Source organism: Cygnus atratus, chromosome 1 (genome assembly GCF_013377495.2).
Source record: "Cygnus atratus isolate AKBS03 ecotype Queensland, Australia chromosome 1, CAtr_DNAZoo_HiC_assembly, whole genome shotgun sequence".
In the NCBI taxonomy this organism is placed as follows: domain Eukaryota; kingdom Metazoa; phylum Chordata; class Aves; order Anseriformes; family Anatidae; genus Cygnus; species Cygnus atratus.
In genome coordinates, this window is record NC_066362.1 from 205,420,000 (window position 1) to 205,444,783 (window position 24,784).

At 46.5% G+C, this 24,784-nt stretch overlaps 1 protein-coding gene across 2 annotated transcripts in view; it reads right to left on the reverse strand.

The window, feature by feature from the left end:
* MYO7A (myosin VIIA) overlaps window positions 1-24,784 on the reverse strand; it is a 62,528-nt gene that overhangs the window by 13,813 nt on the left and 23,931 nt on the right. For both annotated transcript variants that reach the window (XM_050712003.1, XM_050712007.1), the window contains 17 exons: window positions 22,722-22,859; window positions 19,220-19,378; window positions 18,804-18,896; window positions 16,927-17,021; window positions 14,656-14,740; window positions 13,518-13,736; window positions 13,251-13,358; window positions 12,479-12,688; window positions 11,725-11,928; window positions 10,739-10,915; window positions 10,117-10,206; window positions 8,714-8,841; window positions 7,342-7,468; window positions 3,183-3,302; window positions 2,260-2,433; window positions 1,634-1,861; window positions 265-435 (listed from right to left, as the gene is read on the reverse strand). In XM_050712003.1, coding sequence (XP_050567960.1) covers window positions 265-435; window positions 1,634-1,861; window positions 2,260-2,433; window positions 3,183-3,302; window positions 7,342-7,468; window positions 8,714-8,841; window positions 10,117-10,206; window positions 10,739-10,915; window positions 11,725-11,928; window positions 12,479-12,688; window positions 13,251-13,358; window positions 13,518-13,736; window positions 14,656-14,740; window positions 16,927-17,021; window positions 18,804-18,896; window positions 19,220-19,378; window positions 22,722-22,859 — 2,526 coding nt within the window. The remainder of the gene's footprint in view (window positions 1-264; window positions 436-1,633; window positions 1,862-2,259; window positions 2,434-3,182; window positions 3,303-7,341; window positions 7,469-8,713; window positions 8,842-10,116; window positions 10,207-10,738; window positions 10,916-11,724; window positions 11,929-12,478; window positions 12,689-13,250; window positions 13,359-13,517; window positions 13,737-14,655; window positions 14,741-16,926; window positions 17,022-18,803; window positions 18,897-19,219; window positions 19,379-22,721; window positions 22,860-24,784) is intronic.

Consider the following 24,784-nt stretch of genomic DNA (forward strand, 5'->3'; position numbering starts at 1 on the left):
GAGCAACACCACAATCCTGTCTATCAGGAATGAAACCCCAGAGATGGTATTTTCCTTCTCACAGTGAACCTCTGCAGGTTGTCTTCTTCTGTCAGACCTTGTGTTGAAAGCAGTGGTAATGCAGAATACAACTAGTGCAAAACCTTCCCTTTTCCTTTTGCTTTAGCTTCAGACAAGGCCAAGAGCTGAGCTACAGTGTCTGATGTGTGTTTAGAAGGCACGTGATGCTACTGAAGCTACTTGCCAGTTGATCTATTGTCCCACCTTCTTATGTGCAGCTATAATGAGCTGAGCCCATTTCTCCACCGTTTTCGAAGCTGTGATCTCTCTGTCTGGAATGTAGGATGGAATTAGGTTTAGAAGCCTTTCCAGTACCATTTCTGACCCGTAGTCCACGTAGTACTGCTGAGAAGCCAGTTCTGCCAGATCTTCTTCCTGTGGGAGTCAAACAAGCCAACTCAATGCTGCTACCAGGCCACTCACCACAACATTCATCCTCCACAGCTCAAGAAGTCCTCTGTAGAGGAAGAATCTCCTTTCAGTAGAATTTCACTGGTGCTTTGCACATCCAAAATTCAGGAAATTGACCAGTATAAGCTGCAACTGAGCCATAACATGTTCAGTGATCAGCACCAGGCAAGGCATTGTACTGTGTGAACATGCTTTACCCTCTCTTTCCTTGAAATTCAGTCTGCTTCTGATGCCTGCAACATCAGGTGCCTGCAGCAGTGGGTGATTTTCCTATGGTAAACAGAGTTTAGTGGTTGCAAACTGTGTGTATCCATGAATTTGAAACTTGAGAAGCCCAGCAAAGGAAGCACCTGTGCATAATGCAAAACTGTAAAATGTTCCTTTGGTTCAGCTGCATTCCAGGCACTTTGGGATGAAATAATAGAGCTACTGAGATAATAATAGCACAGCGAGATGAGGAGCAAGAGAACAAGAGAACAAATTGATGCAATAAAGATGGGAAAAGATGCTTTAGTTCCCAGGGTGCCTGGACTCTACTGGTCCACAGGAGAACAAGTAAAATATGAGGAAGAGGGGTATCCAGTTTGACACCTGGATGATTTTAAACACAAGCAAGACAAAATGTGATGGACACTGTCAGAGATTTTGATGCTTCTTGAGATGCTCCTTTCAGTGACACTGGAATAATTCTGTAAGCTCACAGAGACTTTAGAGGCATAGGTTTCTGCTGCCAATGTCCCTTGATATTGGATATTGGGATTATTGCTTTGTTTGTATTGCACAGCACAGGCCTGGGTATCCTGAAAAGCCTGTCATAGGTCTAAAGCTTAGCAGGAGTCACCAAACAAGATCCTGTCGTGTACTCCTGATCGGGTTACAGGGTTCCTGTAGCCCTCCAAACTGAGGCTGATGGATGAGGTGGCCGTTCAGTCTCCCACCAAAAGTCAACAGGAGAGGGTGCTCACGTAGCACATGGGAGAGTCTGGTATATTCCCAGCCAAGAGGATCTGATTCCTGCAGCTCCTGTTTCCTAAGTGTACACCATAATACCCAGTCTAGCAGGTGGTCATGGAGGAAGATTTCTCATCCCCTTTGGCGGAGCGTACTTTGCCATGCCAAGGACATATGCTGGATAAGACCAGAAGCTGTTGAGGACACTTACCTTGTCACACCGATACTCCCCAAACTTCACCCCTCGGACGATCTGTTGGTAAATTAGATTGGTGGCCACATTGTCCTCACTTGGATTGTGCCAGGGGGTGAAGATCTCCTTCCTGAAGAAGAGCCGCCACGGCGCGTTGCGCTCCTGTGCTCCTTGCTCTTTGGCATACTGCTCACACTGAGACACAGCATCCATCACATGGTCATTGCCGCTCCCCAGAGAAGAGACCTAATCAGGGCACAGGAAAAAGGTGGAATTAATCTAAAGGCTGATATCTCTACGTAGAGGTATCTATGTCCAAGGCACTTCTGGAAGCCTCTGGCCCAACCTCCTGCTCAGAGCAGGCTCATCTTTGATCAGGTTGCTCCATGCCTTTTCCTGTTAATAACTTCTGAATATCTCCAAGGAGGGAGATTTCATAGTCTCTCTGCAACACTGCTGCAGTGTATGACTGTTACTGTGAAAATCCTGCTGGCCTCTGCACAGTAGACATGTTTCTTCCTGACCTTTTGGCTTGCCGTCTGCTCATACTGCAGTGTCCTTCTGCCCTCTGGAAGATATGTAACAGCAAGGGGAATCTCCCTTTTCTTTTATAGAGCCACTCAGGATCAAAAATTAAAACATACCTTGTCAAAAAGCGCGATGTAAAGCGAAAAGCCAAATCGGTCCTTCAGGCTGATTTTGTCGGCCAAAGAATTACAGAGCTCTTTAGCAGTCGTTGCAGAGTCTGTCAGCAGTGTTTTTGTTGTCCCATCCATAAATGTGACAGGCAGCATGATCGGTTTCTTGGACTTGGTTGCCTAATGAGGTTAAAGTCAGACTTTATGAAGGCATGCAAATTTCAACCCCATCTAGACTATTTACCTGTGTACTCTTCCCCCCCAGCAAGTGGTAACTGTTTTCTAATTCCTGGTCCCAGTGACTGGCTACATTTCAATGCTTCCATAATGTACTTCTCAACAGGATAATGTATGGTCAGCCACTGGAAGCACTTGGAAATCTCAGATTTTGGAAATGATATATTCAGTCATTGAAGTGTCTAATCTAGTAAATCCAAGAATGCTCAAGAATGTTTCTGGGCACCGAAGCACAATTGTCTATGCTAGTAAAGCAGCATAGAAAATCAGTATATATTGCATAAACTGGGCTTGTTCCAACTATAGCTGTCCCTGAGCATGCTTGGGCAGCTGTGATGCTCCAGAGCCCGTTCTTAGAAGATGGTTTGCCTGCAGCCACCTTCATCTGGAAGAATTCCTAGCATACACAGGGGCTTGCTCAATGCCAGCTAGCCTCAGTGCCCGAGAACATTCTTGCATACATTTAATTTACAAGTATTGATGTTGGCAAAGGGCATGATCTTCAATATACACTGGGGCAAGGCCAGGATGTGAGGGGAATGCAGTATTTTGGAAACACCTGACAATTCTTGAGAGAAATAGGCATTTTTGTCATGCTGCTGTCTGTCCTGCCAGAGATGTGGTTCCTGTGATAGTGAAAGGCTCCAACACTGAGCCCCAGCTGCCTGGGGAGAGGATGGAGGGGCTCATACCTGCAGTTCCAGCCAGCTGGGTGGCTGTGTCCTTGTCCCGTTGGCAAACGTCCTCCGCAGCCTTTCTTCGCAATAGGGAGCATAACCAGGGGGGCCTCCATTGATGAAGTTCCTTAAATACTGTTTGCAGCAGGGAACACTTTGGTTAGGCCATCAGCTCAAGGAGCCAAACATTTGCAAAGGTTAAAAAGCAAAGATTTATTGGAGAAAAGCCCTCTGGGACTGCTAAATGCAGGGATACCACTTAAGCTCAGGGCTTTCCTAAACCGCATTGCTGGAAGCTGAGAGAGGGTAGGACACTCTGCACCCTTGTCTTGTTCTTACACCATGCATTTCTGGCCTCAGTGGAGGTAAAATACTGGCCTAGACAGCTCTTTGATCAAAGCCAGTGCAGCAGATTTTATGTTCCTCCTATTGCTGCCATTGATTTAAATCTCTAGAAAGTATTTTAAAGATGTATCATAAAATGCTATTGAATGTAGGCCAGAATGATGGGAGTGAATTAAAAATATATATATATATATATAAATAATGATCAGGAGAACTGTAAGCAAATGTCACTCAAAACACTTATCTGCCAATTGAAAAGATACTTCACAATTACATTAAACAGATGTTTCCTTAGTCAGATTTTAAACTGTATTTTAAAAGACTCTAAACAAGAATTCGAAGCACTTCACCCTATGTTAAAAATACAATCACGTCATTGTGCAGAAAGTTAAATCCAGTGACTTCCACAATATGAGAAAGACACTCAAAATTATTACATAAATATATTGGCCAAACAGGTAGCTAAGACTAAGAGTTCTGTAAATCATATCTTTTAGAGAAACTTTATAGATAGATAGCTGTCTGAATGATAACACATAGCTGTTCCTTCAGTAACAGAGACTCTTCTTTATAACACTGACACTCCATAAACAACATGGGTAGAGAAACAGACATCTCCATCAATCATAACTTACAGAGATACTCTTAAATAGCTAGGTAAAAGAAGCAGGCTATATGGGTAGGAGCTGTTGCAAATGACTGCAAGCATTTGATGATGTGTAAAAGTGTAGTTTTAATTATGCTGCTAATAATGTACTATGTATTTATATATATATTTTGTATATCTCCTTTTTGGGGTGGAACCTTCCCACCAAAGTCCATCATTAATTAAAAACAGGTACAAAGAACAAGAGTGAAGATATGTATTGACCCATGCTTAGCAGATGATGTGATAAAGGTTTCTAATAGGATCCAAATCATGACTTTCATATTTAGGAACAGAAAAACATACGTAAGCCTGCCTGCCTCATTAAACTAAATCCTTCTCAAAATGTTCAGTCCTAACTGATATATTTCAGAGTTGTGGAACAATTTCAGGGTAAAACGTTTTCTTGAAATTCTGCATCTTATTTTCCATAACATTGCTGTTATTAAAGTTAAACCCAAAATGAAAGGTTCAGGAAAAAAGTAACCAGGAATCTGGTAGAACATTCACAGTACATTTCCATTGCATAGCAAACTATAGAAAGAAATGCTAACAGATATTTACCCTTACATGCTTTTTCTTCTATTAAAACAGTGGATAATTACAGCTAAAAGATAAGTTCAGGCATTAATTAAAAAATAGGTGAGGTTAACAAAACACCTTTTCTTAACTGGCTGATAATGCTTGGCTATCATCATTCAGCTGTAGCTATTGCAAGGTTAAAGCAGTAAAGTCATGGTAAATCAGAATTTGGCCAACTACTAACTCCTTAAAAAGGGTACTGATAGATTAAAAGCATGATAGTAAGGTCTGGTGCTGATGTGGTGTTTGTCTCCCAGTCCAGATCGAGCTGAACTAGGTGGCCTGGGCTAATGTAGCTTCAAAGTGAAGCATTTACTGAACACCTGAAATTTTTGACTATTCCCCTGCTTTTTACAAAACAAAAGAGTGGGTCTGCATGGGAAAGTATGCTGTTGGGGGGCAGAACCAACATTTCATTGGGAGAATGTTTTATTTTGAAACATATCATCTTAAGGTGGAAGGTATCACTGGTGTCCCTCTGGATTAATACAGAGGCTTCGGAGGAGCTCCAAGACACGGCCCAGGTCACTGCCTATGTGTTGTTGTTTGCAAAACTGGAGCTTGGAAAGGCAACCACAGTGTGTGTGCCTGCAGGGGGTGTTCACACACATACTCAAGGAGCCTCGGTCACCACAGTCTGCCCGTGGGAACAGAAAATCTTTTGGTAGGAGATTCAGAGTGGGACCCTGGCTTATGGTCTCAGAATTGCCCTCCAGAGGAGCCCCTCTCTCTCCATGTACTATAAAAAGGAGGCAAGTATCTGAAATTAGATGGTATGAATACTTCCTTTTGTCCCCAGCAGCCCAAGGTGTAAAAAAGGGCTGATCTACTGCCCAAGATGAGTAAGAGCAGAATTAACGAAAACCTTCCCCAAAGCTTTTGGGAATATTGCCTTGTATTTCAGCATGGACCAGGACTTTGGGCAGAAGTACATGCCTGAGGCTTCAAAGCTGCTCATAAATTATTTCTGAGAACTGCTTCACTCATCTAAAATAATTTTCCATTATTAAAGATTTAAATTCACACAATCTCCCGTGACATGCTTTCTCAGATCTCATTTCCAGACATAATTTCATTTTCTGCCACTTTGCCAGTGATTTATCTGTTTTATTAGATTTCGTACTGGCAGGGCCTGGGGATGAAGAAGGGATTTCTATTCTTGGCTTCGGCTTTTTCAATACTGAGGACCTGATCTGATATCTATGGAAACTAATGGAACACCTTTATCTCCAGTGGGCCTGGGAGCAGGTCCAGGATCCAACATTCAAAGATCTGAGAGGCTCAAAGGAAGTCTTTTCATGTCATGGCAAAGCAAAGACAAAGAACTGAGCCCTTTGCCCTGAGCTAGCCAAACTCTTAGTCATGGGATTAACTTGAGCGGCCCTGTGGGTGTTCGTCAGACTTGAGGTGTATAAATCATTTGGAAGGCAGGCTGTTCAAATCTATGAACAAAACACGGACTTTGCCCAAGAGAAAAAGAAAATGCTTAAGAAAAAAAAAATTATTTTTAATGGTGTAAGCCACTTATCATCTCCCACTGACTTCAGTCCAGCTGATCCACACTGCTTCTAATGCTTCTGCATTACACAGAATTAGAGAATCATAGAATCAGTTAGGGGGAAAAGACCCTTAAGATCATCAGGTCCAACCATCACCCAACACTACCAAGTCCACCTCTAAACCATGTCCCTAAGCACAACATCCACACATCTCTTAAATACCTCCAGGGATGGTGACTCCACCACTGCCCTGGGCAGCCAGTTCCAATGCCTAACTATTCTTTCCATTAAGAAATTTTTCCTGATATCTGACCTAAACTTGCTCTGGTGCAACTTGAGGCTGTTTCCTTGTGTCTCACCTCTTGTCACCTGAGAAAAGAGACTGATGCCTACCTCACTACAACCTTCTTTCAGGTATCTGTATAGAGCAGTGAGGTGTCCCCTTAGCATCTATTTCATCTCCTACGTGTCTGTTTAAAGAGTTGTATGATTTCAGTATGAGACATTGTGGGGTAAGTTGTAGTACACAGAAAGCTATGCAAACATACTTCCAGGTAAGTTAAACCTCTCCCTTTCTATGTACAATTTTTTATATTAAATTGTATTTATAATTTACCACATAGTACTGTTCCTTGACAAATTAGAGGATGTGCCTTACATCATACTGGCAAAGCCAGCAGATGCTTGACTGAATGCATAGACCTTTGGATGTGAGAAATGGGAGAAATGTGGGCATTCTAGCTGTGCAAATTCCACTTGTGACCTCTGATAATCCAGTTTCTGAGCAGAAGTCACCTAATCAATTTTGTTCATCTAGAGCGCAGGAGGCATCATCTGAATTTGTTGTCTACTTTCCCTTTAGAGTCACTGGAAAGAAAGAGTCATTTCTTAGGAGTAATTCATCTGACTAACTTTAGACACTGAGCTTGGGATCATATACATTTTTCTTCCTGATTAGGAACTTTATATCATTGTCATTCTTGACAGAGCTGAAGACCAGGATTTCTTTCACTGTCAAACCCAAGGGAAAAGCTGGTCCCAAGGATGGAAAAGGAAATGTATCAGCGGGTAATACCTGAGATAAATATCATCTCCAATTTACCTTTACAAACTTCTCAGAAGGAGCAAAACATCCCACACAGAGGGACATCAGGATCCAACCCCTGGCATGGCTACTTTTGGATGGGTTCTGGGTCAGCTGTTTGCAGATTTGACAATAGATTTCATCCCTGCAATAAGAATGAAGATAAAACATTAGAGTTGACAAGGTGGCGTTTTTCAGTGTGAGCAGACAGAGCCAGACCCTGCCTGCATGTGATACTTAAAGGTTCCTTTTGGAATTGCAAGGATATCAATTTAACTTTCCTAACAGTGGCCACTCTGGTCATTGCACTCTCTAAAATGCCATCCTTCACCAGTTCTGTAACGTCAACTGAATTTTCCCTGTGCTTTGGATAAGATTTTCCAAAGTTGACTAACACTTCTTAGAGAAAAGAGGAGTAAAAGGCAGTGGTAATGTTCAGGTCTCTGAATGTCACCTCTGGAAGATGGAGTCTATCTTACAAAGATGGAGTCTTTCTTAAAAAGGCTTCCCAGTGATATCAAGTGACTCTTCTAAACTAACTTTCATAGAGGGCTACCAGCCTGGAGTCCTCATTTGCTGGCTGATACTCTTAGGACACCTGAACTTGCTTTGTGGAAGTCTTGGGAGCTATCAGATTCAGCAGAGGCCAAGGTTTGTCCAGCTCTTTTGTAAAAACAGATGTTCTCTGATACATTGATGGGTATCTCAATTTGGGAATTAACTTCCACTTTTGACTTTAACCTTTATTCTCCTCATGCACAATGAGAGACAGTACTTCCTCATCTATATGTGAGGCAGCAAAAACTAGTCAGCCAGCCTGTTATGCTGACGAACCCCATGGAAAAGCCCACAAGTACACTACCAGGACTGCCTGTGGAGCAGACTTTGTGCAGAAATGTACAGCTTCCTGGTGAAGTGGGAGGAAAAAATGAAATGGATTGCATTACAACACACACATAAATGGGCTAAACCAAAGATATGCAGTCATCCTTAATTTGGTACTTGTTAAATTTTGAACGCTTTATTTAGCAACTGAAATAAATTTCGGTTTTCCACTTCTGTGCCATTAAAATATTCATAGAAACAGAAGAGGTCTAAATGGTGAAACTGAAAACAAACGGTGGTGAACAACAAGAGTGAGCCTTAATAAACCAATCCAGCAGCCACCAGCACTTTCAGAAGCCTTTGAATCCCTCTGCATTGTCTTTTGATCAGGCTTGAGATGAACACTAAGGAACATGACCCAGCCCAGCCCACATCATACAACACAACCAGAAAAATGAGAGCTTTACAGAGCTGCACACACCATCAACATCAACTGGACGAGAATAGCTCAATGAAGAAGGAACGAAACGAATGACATGTTTATGCCTTTGTCCTGATTTCTAACCTTAATGCTGGCCTGAGGATGCCATTACCAATAATGAAATGGAGCTTCTCCAGGTTGGAGGTGGGCCGGTCTTCGAGCATGCTATTACCTTGGAGTGTGGACTCCCCGTCATGAAGTCTCTTTGTCACCTGCCAACCAGACACATTGCTCTCGTTCAGTACAGCTAGCTGCTACGGCCCCCCACCCCACCCCAGGTGTGGTGTGCTCCCCCAGGAGGACTCCTCCACCTTTCAGGAAGGGTCTCAGAAGTTCTTCAATCTCACACATTATCAGTGACGGGAGGTTGTGGCTTTGTTGGCTTTAATTGCGTACTGGTGAAGCTGAAAATGGTTCTGCCTAGTCATGCTCCCACCTGCTTGGTCCTTGCCCAAGTTTTCTACAATAGCACCTTTGCAACCAAGCACTGGTCTGGATCCACAGCTAGGAGAGGGCCACCAAGGGTCATTGGAATAACCTCAGCTTATCGCCAAGGAAGGCCTGTCCTTTCAACTCCATCTTATTAAAAAAAATGTTAAAACTAACAGAATGGACCCCCTCCCCATGCTAATGATGCAGCCAAGAGCACATACGCATGGTGCTTTTTGTGCAGACAGGGTTGGCATTCATCCACCTACCAGCTCTCTGTCTCAGCTAGTCAACCCATTTTTCATTTAGAGCCACCGGGGAGAGATGAACATTTCTAGAGTGCATTCAGAGCCACATTAGGATAAGATGGATTGGCTCCTGTTTCTCTCCACTGACTCTAAAGGGAAGGAGGGTGACTACCTCAGAGAGATCTTCATGCCGTCAAGCAGCTACAGCCAGGTGAGATGGTGCCTGCTCTGGAAGTGGACACAAGGCAATGTGTAAAAGAAGACTGAATTCACATCTTTGCCTTGCTCTTACCCCTCTACCCAAAAGATTTTTTGCTCCTCACTCTTTAGGGGTGGTATTTTCTAAAGCTCTCAGCTTGGACTAACTGCTCCCCTAGGGAAATTTGCCCCTAGCACTGAAGAAGGGCAGAGGCAGAGGGTGGGTGAGCGCTTTTGGATACTCCACCTCTGCTACCTACGCCCCAGAGGAGGGCAGGAAACTAAAAGCAGGGGTAACATTCAGACCATCACAAGTGGTGAGAGGTATTGGCAGCTGGATTGAGGGCTGTGAGAGAGGGGAGGGAAGGTTCTGGATGGATGGAGAACGAGAGCCGAGGGGAGGCCGGCGCGAGGTGCAGACTCAAGGAGACATGGGAAGCCAACCTTTCCCCTTAAACACTCCTTAAATCTTTCAGGCAGAGAGACAGGTAGCGCCAAACCCAGAGGAGGGCTGGTTCTATGTTGTCTAGGGAAAAGCAGAAGAGAGTCAGAGAGGGCTGCAGACAATCCAACGGCACTTGTGCTGCCAGGCGGCCAAGCGTCTCCTCTCACCTCCTCTGTCAGTTTGGATTTCTTCTTGAGGGTTAAGGAGACCAGTTTGTGCCGCACACTGTTCTTCTTGTGCCCATCAATGTGAGTACTCTGCAAAGCAAGAGGCATGGAGTGCAATGTGGTGAGATGAAGAGCCCTGCCGAGTAAGTCCTAAGATGAAGTCCTCCAAAGACACCTGAGAATGCCCTGAGGATGCAACAGGGATTTTCATTTTTATTTTTTTGGATTTCCACAGCTTAGTCCCCTGGTAACTCTTGACTTCCTTGTCCAAGATTAAGGGCACATTTTTAATTTTTTCTCCCAGAGCAGATCAACACAAAATCCCCAAAAGAGGGACTGATGATACAGGACACTGCACTCCCTCCATGTACCCTTTGCGGAGGAGAAGGGAGATCAAAGCCCCATGAAAGACAGCAAGGCACTTCCCCAGCCGTGTTGCTGGGGGACATTCAGTTATCTGTGTGAAGGTGTAGGATCAACACCTGACACATAGGCAATTCTCCCTTTGTAGCATAATTGCAGAGGAAATTAGAAAACAGATTGGCTGCAGCACAGCTGCAAGTCATTTCTTTCCAACACTTTCCAATACACAAATATAATCTCTTACAGCCATATCATTTACCTCTCCTTCTCCCTGCAGAGCCTGCAGTTCTTTCTTATAGGTCTTCTTTCCAAGAGTCTCATAGATTTTTGTCATCACTGGTATCTTCTCACCACCATCACTCATGGCTGTATGATATTTCGGCTCAGGGAGGTCTCCCATGAAACGGAGGATAGTGATCCACACAGCAAGTGCTGCCTGTAGGAAAATAAATTTGATCTTTAGCTCACAGCAGAGCAGTGGAGGAGGTGGTCAAGCCATGCTGAATCCATCAGGATCACCACTGTGGTTTCCCTGTACATCTGCAGGAGACAAAACACTTTCCTGCACCCCACACAACAATTCTGCCTGCAACACGTTCCTCATCTGAGTGAGCAAAAGCTGGGCAGGCTGGTGGCCAGGACCACAAGGTCAGGCTCATGTGCTCATGCCATCACGACCACGTTTGTGCAACATAAAAGGGGCTTGTTTCTTGGCTAGGAGATGTCACCCTTACAGAGAAGCAGTGACTGAGAACTCCTAACCCACTGCAGAAGAGGAGAACCACAGAGAAGGCAAATTCACGGCCAATGTAATGTTCGTTATAGCCATGTGGGCTCAGTGCACTTCTGCCCTTGTACTTCTGGTTATAGGACAAGCATTTCTCCTCTCCTAGCTCTGCACTGGAGTACCTGGCAAGGTAAGAAACAACTTTTGCAGCTGCCAAATAACATCTGTACTAGCTTAACAATTTGCATCATCCATGCCCTAAGCCCAGAACACTTTATTAACTGTTTTAACATGAATATCGAGGTACAGAGAAGGACTCACCACTATGTCCCTCTAATGCTTGCTGTCTTGTTTCAAAGCATGCTGGTGGTACAGTGTTTACCGACACATGATGAAGGCTGTATTCTCCACTGAACCACATCAATGTATCACAAAGGCAAACTGGTGCCCTTTGGGTGAAGAGCTCCCCGGGCTTCCTCCAACCCACCCTGCTCAAGGATTTTCATCCCCTGCCTCACCAGCTGGTCTCCTTCATCCTCGTGGTACAGGAGAGGCTGCTTGAGAGGCCGGCGAATGTAGGTGTGCGTTGTCGTGCCCTGGAAATATGTGGCAGCAAACTTGGCAAATTTGTACTCTGAAAGATCTTCCTCCTCTTCCTCAGGGAGAGGCAATGCTGCATCGAGGTCTTCTTCTTCCAGTTCCTTCTGGGCTCGCTCAAGATCCTGGTGGGAAAGGACGTCAGGTGCTCAGCATGGCTTTGGATGCTGAGCTACTCTTTCCCCTTGGTCCTGACTTGTCTGCCTATCTGATTTCCACCCCAAAAGGAAAAGCCAGCTGGGGGAAAAACCAAGAAATGTTACTATGGAGCCCATACAAAGCCTGAGTCCTGTAGGACTTGCTTTTGCCCAGCAACATTCCCAGATCAGTAGGAGAAACATTAAGTGTGGCCCCACTCCCACCATGGGTAAAAGGTAAAAGGTGTCCAAGAGCTAAATGTAATGAACCGCGAGGGAGAACATCTCAGAGGCTACGGGTCCTCAACGATCTTATACCAATATTGCTCCCTTCCATGCAGCAGCCCCGGAGAAAGCCTGCAGACTGCATGTCTGCCCCAACCACCACATGGCAAACTTCTGTAGCCATGAAAAAGGAAGGAATTCTTGAAGGAAGCCTTCAGAGATCCCCTTTTGGATTGCCTCACTCTACCCTGATAAATTCTTGTATTCCTACAGCCTTTCATGTTATAGCCAGGCTTGTGTATGTCTGCAGTACCTCGAAGCCATTGGGTGCCTGTCCCTCCTGGCCAGGCAGGGAGGAGGTCGTCCCTAGGAATCCAAACATTTTGTCCACCATATCTGAGTCATTCACTGGCTCGTTGCGAGCTTTCTCCATTTTTTCTAAAAGCTCTTTCTTCCGACGTGCTTCCTCCTTTTCCTTTACTTCTCTCTCCGCATCTTCACGGGCCAGCTGGGCCAGGCGTACCTGGAGGGGGACACACGCAATGACTGAACTGCCTCCAAAGAGCCAGCTCTGAATTCCGCAGGGCCTGGATTTGCAAGGCAGAGTGCCTGGTGCTTGGGGCACTATGCCAGGAATGTGGCTTGGAGCAAACCAGTAGCATGTCTATGCCTCAGCTTCCTAACTGCAGGACAAAGCAGTAGGGTTTTCTCCCTCCTTAGTGCCTGTCTAGAGTCTCTGGTCCATGCACAGAGACTCCACTTACCTTATTTTTTCCTTTTATATATCTACCTATGCACACACACACATTATCTACACAGTGTGCCAGCTCCCCCTTCAGCCTTCATACAAGACCAAAAGGAAGCAAATAATAACCATAATCTCTGACATTCCTGTGCAGCAGATCAGAAATTCTGGAGCAGCTTCAGTCTAGTTAGAACACAAAGGTCTTTAGAGAATTAAATGCAAATAGGTCAAGCAGGGCAGAAATGTCTCAGATATTTTTGGCAATCCTCCTAAACAGAACAAACCCAAGCCCTGGAAAATGGTGATACAGAGCCTCAGAAAGAGAGCAGTCTTGGCGTACTTGGTGTTTCTTTTCTGCTTCCTCCTTGGCTTTCTTGGCACTCATCTCCTTTCGGAGTCGTTCCTCTTCCGCCAGCCGAAGTTTCTCTGCTTCCAGGCGCCGACGATACTGGTGAATAAACACAGGAGCCCTTCTAAATATTTACTGCTTTTTGGAATTTTTTGGTGTTTTTTAAACACCAACCCCACAAACATGTGAGGCAGGAGCTATTTGTCTCCCCTGTCCCCACATCCATTTCATGGCCATCTTCTCCTCCTCAGTACTCACCTCTCCTCGGAGGCGCTTGTAGAGCCTTCGGGCGATCATGCCGCGGGCGTATGCCTGGATGGTGAGGACAGCCCAGAGGCGGTGGCGGAAAGCCCTGCGGACCAGGTAGCCCCGGCACCGGGCCTGAAATTCGATGATGCGCCGGCGGGCCATGTGGTACTGCTTGTGGAGCTTACGGGATCGGTAGAGGGCCTGCAGTCTCAGGAAGCCGATCCGCATCTGCAAGAGGGAGCGGGATGAAACCAGTCCATCACAGCCCACAGGCTTGTCCACCCTAAACAGGTTTCCCTCACTAATCTCCTTCCTTCGTGGCTGCTAAAAAGAAATCAGCTCCCTCCAGGACAAGCCTTCAGGAGGGAGGTTCTCCAAGAAGGTGGAGAAACGAAGCCCTCCAGCTGCTGCATGGATTCAAAGCTGAGGGAGGATGAAGGGAGTTTCTTCCCCACTGAGTGATAATGTTTCTCCCTTTAAGAGGCTTCAGGAGGTCTGGTTCCTCATATCAAGGTAGCTACATGCCAGGAGGCTGCTCCCATGGAGTTCCAGCACCTCCTATGGGTTTCCCTGCTAATCACTGCTCCTGCAGACCTCCTGCCTGGTAGCCAATGACCTCTTCTGTGGAAGGAGGCAACACCCTGAGCAGTCTGGAAATGGTTATTCCTATCATGTTGCTGTCTCTGAGGATGATATCGAACACTTTGGACCCCAGCATGCTTCCCAACAGACCCAGTGTTAGATCAGAGGCAGCTAAAACAGCAAGAAAAGAGGGCCATGGACTGGGCTGAGGAGAGGCTGGGAGAAAGCCCTAATTGCAGATTTGGTCACACCTGGAGATGGAGTCCATTTTTTAGAGGAAGCTGCTTCTGAGTTTTCAGTCACCTGGAAACTGTGGGAAGACTTTTAAAACACCAAGTGACCATTTGGTATAATTGACATCTAAGTTATGAGGAAAAAGGTCAGTGAGAAGATGGTTAGGTGCTCTCTTCGATGAGAAGGCAAAGCATCAAAAGCACAATTCCATTCATCCTGCCAACCTAAACATCTCAACCCAGTGGGGCAGATTGAACCAGGACACTCTAATTTAGGTCCCACCTGAAAGAGGGAGGAAGATACAGGTGTGAAGAAGCACCCACATACTTACAGCGCCATAGTTCTTCCTGCAGTTATGTCCACGCCAGTATCTCTGAATCATCAGGACTGAATTTCTCACTTTCAGGAAATTGGACCTGAAAAGGCATTTTCATCACTTGTGTCTGTGGTTGGACAGTTATCATCTCCAAATTATCATCTCCAGGGCCTCATTCTTTGGAGACTTTAAATTGAGCAACTGGGTGGAGTAAACTCTACATTTTTGGCCTGAAAATACCTCCTCCCCAACATTCTTTGCCTTTACAGAAAGGTCTGTAGAGGCGCTCTCTGACAGATCTCCACAGGCTCATACATGGGAATGGGTGGAGCAGGAGATATTGGTAATAGTCCCTGCAATAGTCCCCCCTCGCAACCTCTTCTTTCCTCTGAAATTGCCTCCCTGTCCGCTCTCCCTGCTTCCATCCCAGCCACCTGCAAATGGATATAAATTATCTAAATGTTCTAAACTATCAAGAGTAAACTCCAGCAACACCACCCTGCTACCAAAATATATTAGCTATATGGATAACAAAAACTAGCAATAATTATTCAATAAAATAAAATATAAAAGCAATATAGCAATATATGATATATAAAAGCATATATATATATAAATATATATATAAATATATATAAAAGCAATATATAAAATATAAAAGCAATAAAAGCAATAAAAAATAGTAATAATTATTCAAGAACATGAGAATATTATATTAATTTCAGTAACATGTCTGAATTTTATATATAAAAGTCCTTACTAGTCATTATTTCTGTTCTTTTAGATGTCAAAAATAAGATTTTAGTAGGGAAAAAAAAAAGGAACAAAATTTTAAATCTGCTTCCCCTAGCTACTAATACTGCTACCACACTGACTTGTACTTGTAATTAATATCAATTACTGGATAATTTATTTTTACAGAATTACTATGAAACAGGTTTGTTTGGCTAAGCTTTATTTACATTGTTTACATTTACATTTATTTACATTTTTTACAAACAAGCAAACCAAACCATGCAACTTTTTTTTTTTTTTTAAATTCTGATTCTCATTGCAACAGTTGCTTCACTTCTAAATCTTATTTAAGTAGACTAAGGATAGACCATAATTCCTGACAGCCTTTAAGAATTTCTCTCACTTTCTCACTGTGTCTCACTGTGTTTTGTAAACACAAACTTATACCCTGCTACCCTCGTCTGCTCCCTGCGTGCTGCTTAGACTGGTCTGGTCCTGTGCTTAGACACCCCGGGGACAAAAGCGTCAGGAGGTCTTGGAAGTTTCTGTAGGATTACTGTGGGGAGGTCCTATAGCAGCCTTCTGGTACCTAAAGGGAGCCTACAAGAAAGATGGGGAGAGACTTTATCAGGGAGCGTAGTGAGGGAGTGGCTTTAAAATGAAAGAGGGCAGGTTTAGATTGAAGATAAGGAAGAAATTCTTCCCTCTGAGGGCGCTGAGGCCCTGGCCCAGGCTGCCCAGAGGAGCTGGGGGTGCCCCAGCCCTGGCAGTGCCCAAGGCCAGGCTGGATAGGGCTGGGGGCAGCCTGGGCTCGGGGGACATGTCCCTGACCATGGCAGGGGTCGGAATTAGGTGGTCTTTAAGGTCCCTTCCAACCCAAACCATTTGGTGAATCTATCATTCTATAAGGTGACAAGGCTTCTCAGAGTTATTTGGCACGTGACTTTTTCTCAAAGTCTAAGGCCCAGCCTAAATTACAGCCATAGCTCAGACAAAGAGCACAAAGCCCCAAGAAGTGTTCCTGTCCCTTGTCTGTGCATGAAGCATGGACGTGGCTGTGGCTCCCCCTTGCCCTCCACAACTGTGCCATGAGCTTCCAAAGGTCCGTTTACTTGCCCTCCTCCCAGGTCTGTGGCAACCAGTTTACAAAGGGAGCTTGTAAAAAGCTCCTTTGGCTTTGTGGAGAACACTGTTAGTTGCTACGGAGGACCTGATAACCCCATTACAGCCTTGTGGGGTTCCCATAAGACTGGAGGCTTAGCACTGCCTTCAGCAGAGTCCCACTACTGTGTTGATGTAGCAAGCATCAGCTCCGCTGAAGTCAACACTGAACAGGGAGAGAAGGTCCTATTCTGTCCGTTTTTGAGGCAACTAATACTGTTTTCCTCTGGTTTCTTTTACTATTTTCCTCCAATACTTACTGCAGCTGAGTGCCAAGTCCCCTCTCCCCAGCTAAAGTCAGGGCAGGTTGGACAGGCATGGAGGGAGCAACGTTTCCCCCAAGAGCTGCTTGTTAGCCCACCTCCAGGAGCTAGCAGGTCTCACACCTACCTGTCTTTGAACCCACGCACGACCTTCTGGATGAGGATGACTTTGTCTGTGATGGCTTTGTCCCTCTCAATCTCCAGCAGCATGTCGTGGTGATCCTGAGGGAGGAACCAACAACCATGTCAGAAGATCTCCATCTGCTTGAGGTGGTGCAAGTGCAAGGTCCTGCAGCATGGCGGCGCAATCCCAAGCCCAACTCCAGGCTGGGCAGAGCATGGTTGGAGAGCAGCCCTGAGGAGAGGGACCTGGGTGTGGTGGTGGGTGAGAAGCTGGACTCTGCTGTGGGGCCAGGCTGAGAGAGCTGGGGGTGGTGGGCCTGGGGAAGAGAAGGCCCCGGGGGGAGCTGCCAGCGGCCTGCCAGGGCCTGCAGGGGGGGCAGGAAAGCTGGGGAGGGACTCTTGGTCAGGGCTGAGACAGGACGAGGGGCACCGGCTGGAGCCTGGCAGGGGGGAGGCTTCGGGGAGGTGTTGGGAAGAAATTCTTCCCTCTGAGGGTGGTAAGGCCCTGGCCAGGGTTCCTTCCAACCCAAACCATTCGGTGATTCGATGGTTCTCTGATTTAGGTGTGGCTGGCAGGGTGCTATGAGGCCCTTCCCCAGAGAAGATGTCCAAAATAAACTCTTGGGACATTTTCCTTCCCAAACATACCCCACCTATTTTCTGGGGAAATCCTAATATAGATATATCCTAATCCTAGCAATCCACTGTCTTCATTCCCAAGTGAACCAGAGCAGGAAGAAGACAGATATATAATGCTTTATAGTCTGAAAGCATTCAAATTACATTGGTCTTCCATGCAAAGCTCTCAGCTAATACCTTCCGCTATGGGACCAGCTCCCAGGAGCACTGGAGACATTTGGAAACAAACCCTTTTGCTTCCTCCAGCAAAAGCTGCAATGCCTCCACACCCAAGGACAAAAAGGCTTTATTACATGGAATTTCCTTGCTCTGAAACTTTCAGATGCACCAGCCTAAGCTTTCTTTTGATTCCTCCCACACCAAACTCCACTTTCTTTCCTGGCTGCAGCATGCTGAGCCCTGCCATGCTGGGTGCAGTGGAGGCAACTCTGCACGTTTCCTGCTTTGCTCGACCTCACGCTGCCCTTCAGGGCCTCCCAATTTCTCCATTTCCTGCCCTAACAGCTGTGAGATCTTGATAACAAGCACTGGAAAGAGCGACTAGTAGGAACAGCTTGTAGGGAAGGGATGAGGGTGTTCGTGCTGGAGATGGGTTGGGGGGGTTATTTAGATATGAGCCACCAGGGTTTTCTGCAGAGATTTTTGCTTGAGAGAAAGCTTTGCTTCCATCCTGGTCCCTGGCCAGCTCAGCTTCCTCTCCCAGGGGCAATGCAGGAATGGGTTTGTAAGGAGCAAGGAGTGTGAATGGGAAGTGGCTGCTCTCATCTCATGGGGAGCTGAAATGCTGGGCTGCTCCATGATAGCCAAACTGATGCAGAGAGGGAAGCTGTAGGCACATCTTGTATCGTGCACGGACATTGCAAAACCAAAGTGAGTCTGTTGTGCTCTCAGTCCCCCTCTTTGCAGGGCTCTGCGTGGACATCCCTCCTGCTGCTGTGCCTTTTGGGTGAAGGCAGGAGATGAGACAGTGCGTCACAGCCCAGGAGGGAAAAGGCTATGTGTTGAACGTGACTATTTCTGCCTCCACGCATGCATCAGTGCTGGCAGAGTGTCAGGACTTCCTCCTGCCCACTGCTTCCTAAACTGGCCCCAAATATCCTGCCTTGGCTCATTTTCTGCCTCCTGCCAGGCCAGGCCAGAGACCACGGATAAGGGACACATCTTGCGATGGAAAGGGGTTGGTAGGAGACCCCTTCACGGGCAAGGGTCCCAGATGGCAGGGGGGACGCAGAGTGCCCATACCTTCAGGAATATCTTTGTCTTGCCGATCTGCCAGTCGTCGTCCTTCCCGAGCACTGCTTCAGCAATGCGCTGGCACGTCCCACGCAGGTCGCCCTGGTGGGAAGCGGGGTGGTGTTCGCCAGGACCATCCTCACCCCTGCTACTCAATGATGGCCATTTCTGGTCTCATTTCCAGCAGTTTTCTGCTAATAAGCTTCTCGCCGCATTTAGGGTGAGTGAGATGGGCTGAATATGGCCCCTTGGTACTCAGCTCCTTGTCCCTAGAATTTTTCCTCCACTTTTTAAAGCCCAGAGCACCACCACAGCATCTGGGAATCTGATGTTACATGATTACTTTTGGAAAGGATGCACTCCCCATAAATACCTCCATAGAGACCAGCAGAGAGTAAGTGTTTGCAATGGAAAAAGGTACTCACCTGCTTGTATGCTGGCTTCACGCCGGGCATGAGCACGCGGTACCGGTCCACGAACTCCACAAACGTGTAGCGGATGGGGTAGCCAGCCCGGCGGATCCGGATGGTCTCCATCATCCCCGAGTACCTCAGCTGCCGGACGCACAGCTCCCGGTCAAACAGCTGGGGAAGTTACAGGACTTGGTGCTTTGATTGCACATCTTGGCCTGGATTGGCCATAGGAGCTGTGTAGTGCAATGAAGTCATGCACCCACCCAAACCCTTCACTTGGTGGACCCAAGGCTATAGGAGCCTTGGCTGTTACGGGCCTGATCCTAGAATATTTTCCCCTTTTATTTAATTATCCTTTGCAGAACTTGATATGTCCTACATGCTACAAAAGGGACAGAAAGAACTAGAGGACACAATGCAATGGTGAACATCACCTTGGGAAGGTGAGACCACACCACAGTCACCCTTGTAGTGACCACTCGTGGTCATTGACTTCTGCTGGCAGCTCTGAGCTTCACCAGCATGATCACAGCAGTCAGGGCAGTGCCATTTTGAAGGCAGAGGAAGCCAAGGACTAGATCAGTAAAGGCTTGGACACCGAAAGGTTTTACAGTGCCTACACCCTTTGAGTTAGGACATGTGGCTCCCCAAAGTCACACAGAAGAGGAGTTCAGCCTTGTAGATGCCTCAGCCCTGAGCTCAGCCTGGTATCTTTAAACCACCCCCTATACCCAGGAAGACATCCAAGGAGGTAAAAATGAACAGCTCAGACCAGAGACCAGCAGAGGATTTTAGGGAAGGGACAAATCTCAGAGCAGTGCCCATGGCTGCTCCTGAGAAGCAGCGGGCAGTTGCAAAGCAATGCAGTCCTTGCAGATGTTTGCTAATGAACCTGGCTGCTCTCCTTTGCTTGGGGCACCTCAGAGAGAAGAATTAGGGATGCTGATAGCTGGCTGCTGAAGTGAAGGGAGGCTCAGAAAAATCCCTGCTGGTGGCTTGGTGCCTCAGTGCACTGGGGAGGATCCTGGAGCCCCCGGGACACCCTCTTGCAGCCTGAAGTTGTCTGCTGGAAGCATCAGAACAGAGTTTAGCCCCAGTGTAAAATAAAGGCAAAATAAAGGCCCTCCCTTCAGCTGTCTAAAGTATGAGCACATGCAGATATGAGCATCTAAAATACATCATCTAAGTTCCCAGTCCTGACGGTAGCTTTTGGAGTAGGTCATAGCAGCCACTTTGAGAGGACTGGAATGGAGTGAGACAGATCCTGATCCCAGGAGAAGACAACAGATGAGGGAGAAAAAGGCAGAAGGTAGCATCATCTGGGTTTGGACTCAAGCTGTCCTCGTCTAACGTGGGTACTGGGGGCTGGATATGTGCAGAGGAAGGTGTTGTGCGTTCCTCTCTCCCTGCACCATGTTTGTGGGCTTGCAAATAAGCTCCCGATGCAAACAATTTTTATTTTTTTTCCCAAAGTACATTTTAGAAGGAAGCAAAAGTTTTAGAATAACAGAAAGTAACAAACAGTCAGGACTTTCCACTGACCTTTCACTTCCCACTATACCATTTCCTATCACTATCAGTACGCTTTCCTTCATAGCCTGGGACACAAAATGAACTTCCAGAAAAAGTTCTCTTTTGCAGTCGCCCTGCACAGCTCTGTGTCCCATTATGTGTGCCGTTTTTCCTTTGTTTTACTAAACCATGCCAAAAATGAATTTAGCAAAAAATCACATTTCATATTTTGTAGCACTACTGTCCCTTATGCAGTGTTCACTCATCCACTCATTGCTTTAACAGGGAGATTAATTTCTCTTTGTCTGATTCTTTCAAGCTTCTAGCTGTTTTTTATCCCACTAAATGTCTTGTAAATAAATGGGGTGAACAGAATATTGTAGCTTAGAGCTTGTAAAAGCTGGTCAAATCCAGATTTGCTACGAAGGATGAAAAATGCCTGACTGAATCCCAGACATCCAGGTGTAAAAGCAGTTTGAAGCCGGGGCATCAGGAATAATTTGTTAATGTCTGTTCAGGATGTGCAGCTATCTTTCAATATCACCCACGTGCTAAAGCAAGGCTTTGGTTTGATCTCAGCTCAGATGATAATCTCAGCTCAGACATCTTGTTTCATATTAACCCGAAGTCTTCCTTTAATTTGCCATTAACTGCCTTTTAATTTTCACCAAAACCAGGATAAGGAGACAACAAACTGCCTGGAGAGCCACCAAACTTTTCACCCCGTGCTATATTAGATTTACTGAAGAGCAAAAATAAGTCTCAACTGAACACTGTTTGTATGTAACAGCTCTGAAATTTGATATTTCATGCTTTTCTTTTTTTTTTCCCACTCATTTGAGCTTTGCTAGCTAACAGTAGATAAAACTCCACCTCTGGCTCGCTCCTGAAGTACAAAGGCATGGGCAAAATGACTCACAGAAACAGACAGCTGAAATGATTATTAAATCAAGCCGTTCCTCCCCAAGAATTATCACTATCAAGAGCAGTGAGAGGCTAGCACGAGGTTGCTCCAGGGTCCAATCCTGCAGGGGGGTGATCCTGAGGCTGGGGTTTTCAGCATCATCTCCCTTCCACCGAGTCACTGCACGAGAGGGCAGTGGTTCTGCAGCCACCTCCTTTCCTTTCATTTGCTCATAAAAGTTTGTCCCCAGAGCGTTCATTGCTTTTGCAGCAAACACAATAAAAGCAGCGCTTTTAACTGGATGCCAATTATTTTTAAGTTTCTGAGCAATATGTATATATATTTTTTGCCTTCAGGCTTGCTGTAGCTGCATTTAAGAGTACTCTGAATGGTGGAGGGAATTGCCTGTTGGTTGTTCATCCGGATAAAATGTTGTAATAATCCTATCTGGCACAGTCTAACCTCCCTCCCCTGGGAATCACAGCTAAGTAATTCCTCGTACATTTCCTCTGTGTTATTTCCCTTTTCCTTTTTTTTTTTTTCTTTATGATTTTTAACTATTCCTTCACAATTGTTACAAAAACAAACAAAAATCAAACAACAACATCAAAATAAACAGTTGAAACGAATCTAATGGGTAAAACCAAATAAGGTCCCTCAGAAACAAAGGTTTTGCAGAAAACACCCACAGGAATGGGATCATTTTCAGGGGACTGTCAAACTCTGCAATAGGGCCGGACACAGGGCCCTACAGGTGGTAGGGAGGATCCCACCCCCTATAGAAATCAGATGCATTTCCTATAGGGGAAAGGGCTGCAGGGTGAATTGCTCGAGGTCATCCTTGGGAAGAAAAGTGGGGGAAGTATCTCCCCTATAAAAAAGTTTTGGGGTGCAAAGAAAGTGCCCAACTTTGCCAGCCTTTCCTCCACAAGCTTTGGTGACCCCTTTGCTTGCAGAAAGGGCTGTGGGTTTGTTTTCTAAGCACCCAGGGTCAATCCTGCCTCCCCCGATGCCTGAGGGACTTTTACCATTAACTCCTGTGGATAATCCTGTACAAAAAAAAAAAAAAAGCAACCAGGAGAGAAAAGCAGGACTCACCATGGGCTTCTTGTACTCATTGGGCTTGATACAGCGGACGAAAAAAGGCTGGCAGACACTGAGAGTCCTCATCAACAGCTCCAGGGACCGCTTGAACTGGCTGCTGAGCGTCGGCGAGCGCTTCCTCGTCTCCGCTCCCTGCAAAACGGCGGCAGAGCAGGCTCAGGAAATGGAAGGATAACAGAGCTTTTCCCCTCTGGCCTCGTCCCCGGCAGCCTCCGGCTGGAGGCGGGGAGCCGAGGCTTCAGGGCTGCAGTGGAGGATGCCCAAGGTGGCAGAGATGGGGAGAGGAGAGGGCTTGGGGCCACACGGCACCTGGCTTTGTCCCCGGACTGCTCTGCTTGTGTTGCACACAGTCTGCGATTTGCTCCAGGTGCCTGTACCCATTGAGGAAAAGTGCCATAATTTAATTGCTCCTGCTCGAGCCTCCCTGTGTGAGTCAGGTTCCCAAATGCCTCATGTAGGACATCAAAATTTTCTGTATTGCAGCCTGGGGCAAGGCACTTGCCCAGGGTTGCTCCTCGGGAGATGCTTGGGCTTCCCCCTCCCTGTGCATCACAGCACAATGATGCTGACCCCGCTGTCCTTGTTCTTCATGTCTGACCCATCTTCTGCACCCTGGACCAGCCTCCAGAGGCTCCTGGAGGCAGAAAAACAAGCCAGGGGCATGTTTGCTGCAGGACACTCTGGGACAGCTCCAGAAATTGCTGCTGAGGTCTGTTTTCCCCAGTCTGTGCTACAGGGAAGATCTGAGTTTTGTCTGGGAAAGAAAATTAACTAGACCAAAGGATTTAGGGTGGAACTTTGGGATGATTTGGGGAGAGAGTTGTAACTCTCTCCAACTTGAAAATAGGACACACTGTGACATGACCTGATGGCCAGAGATTTCCCAAAGGGAGGATTCCAGCAGGATTTTCATGCACATTTCCTCCGAACATCCTCTTCTTTGCAGGTGGTCAAGCCACGTGTGGAGCCACAAAGTCCCCATTTGCACTGATCTTGCTGCTCTGTTTCGCAAGGCGGCGAGTTTTATTTTGACCTCTTTTGCTAAAAACTTTCTGCTTCATCCTACAGCAGTCAGACAACGTCCCCACACCCCATAAAGGAGGCATTTCCATAGCCCAGGTTGGACGCAGCGATAGGACAAACCCAGTCAGCACAAACACAAAATCGTCATGGAATTCCAACAAGGCAACGTGAGCAGAGAAAATCCAGCTCATGCACACCAGAAAAACCTGGCCCTCTTGGCCAAGAGAGCTTGTGGGGCTATCGGTGATCTCTCCCAGCAAAATCCTCCCCTGAAGGACAAACTGTTAACGAATCTAAAGTAATTAATGGATGCAGCTGCTACCTGCAATGCACTGTAGAGCCTGGTGTTCACGTTTTGTCACGGATTTGATGAGGAACGGGCTGTTTCAGCAAGAATCTTAGTTTGGATAGCGTTGATTAATGCTTTCTTACCACTTAGCTAATTCTGTGCAGGGGGGGTCACCTCTAAGCCATGAGGAAGGACAGTCACAAGAAGCAGTGACAGACACAGGAGCGGGGCTGGGAGGTGGAAGCAGCTGCCTGTTTGTCAGGTTTGCAGGTTTGTGCTTGTCTGGGAGAGGTCATTTTTCAGCTGTGGTGGTAGAAAGGATGCAAAACTTCGTACCAGGGGCTCCTACATGGGAATGTGAGAGTGGTTTGCTCCCAGACTGCAGGTCCTGCCTTCCTGGTGCCTTGCAGTCCTTCCTTGCGTGCACCCAGCTCTGGTAAAATGGTGTCATCTCCATCCTTACCCTGAGAGCCTTTTGATGGGAAGGGCAGGAGGGAAGGGACACTGGCCAGAAGTGTCTTCCTGGGCGGAATCTGGCCACAATTTGTCTCCTACCCAAATCAGCAGAGAGGTCTCAGCTCCTCCTGGCCAGACTGCACCACCCCATCCATTCGCATGGACCTGGGAGGTGAATGGATGGCTCGTCCCCTCCATCCCTGGGCCTGACACTTGCACACAGATCCCTCCACGGCAGGCACCAGCCCCCGTGGGCACCAACCATGTGTCATGAAACCTCAGGTGTGTA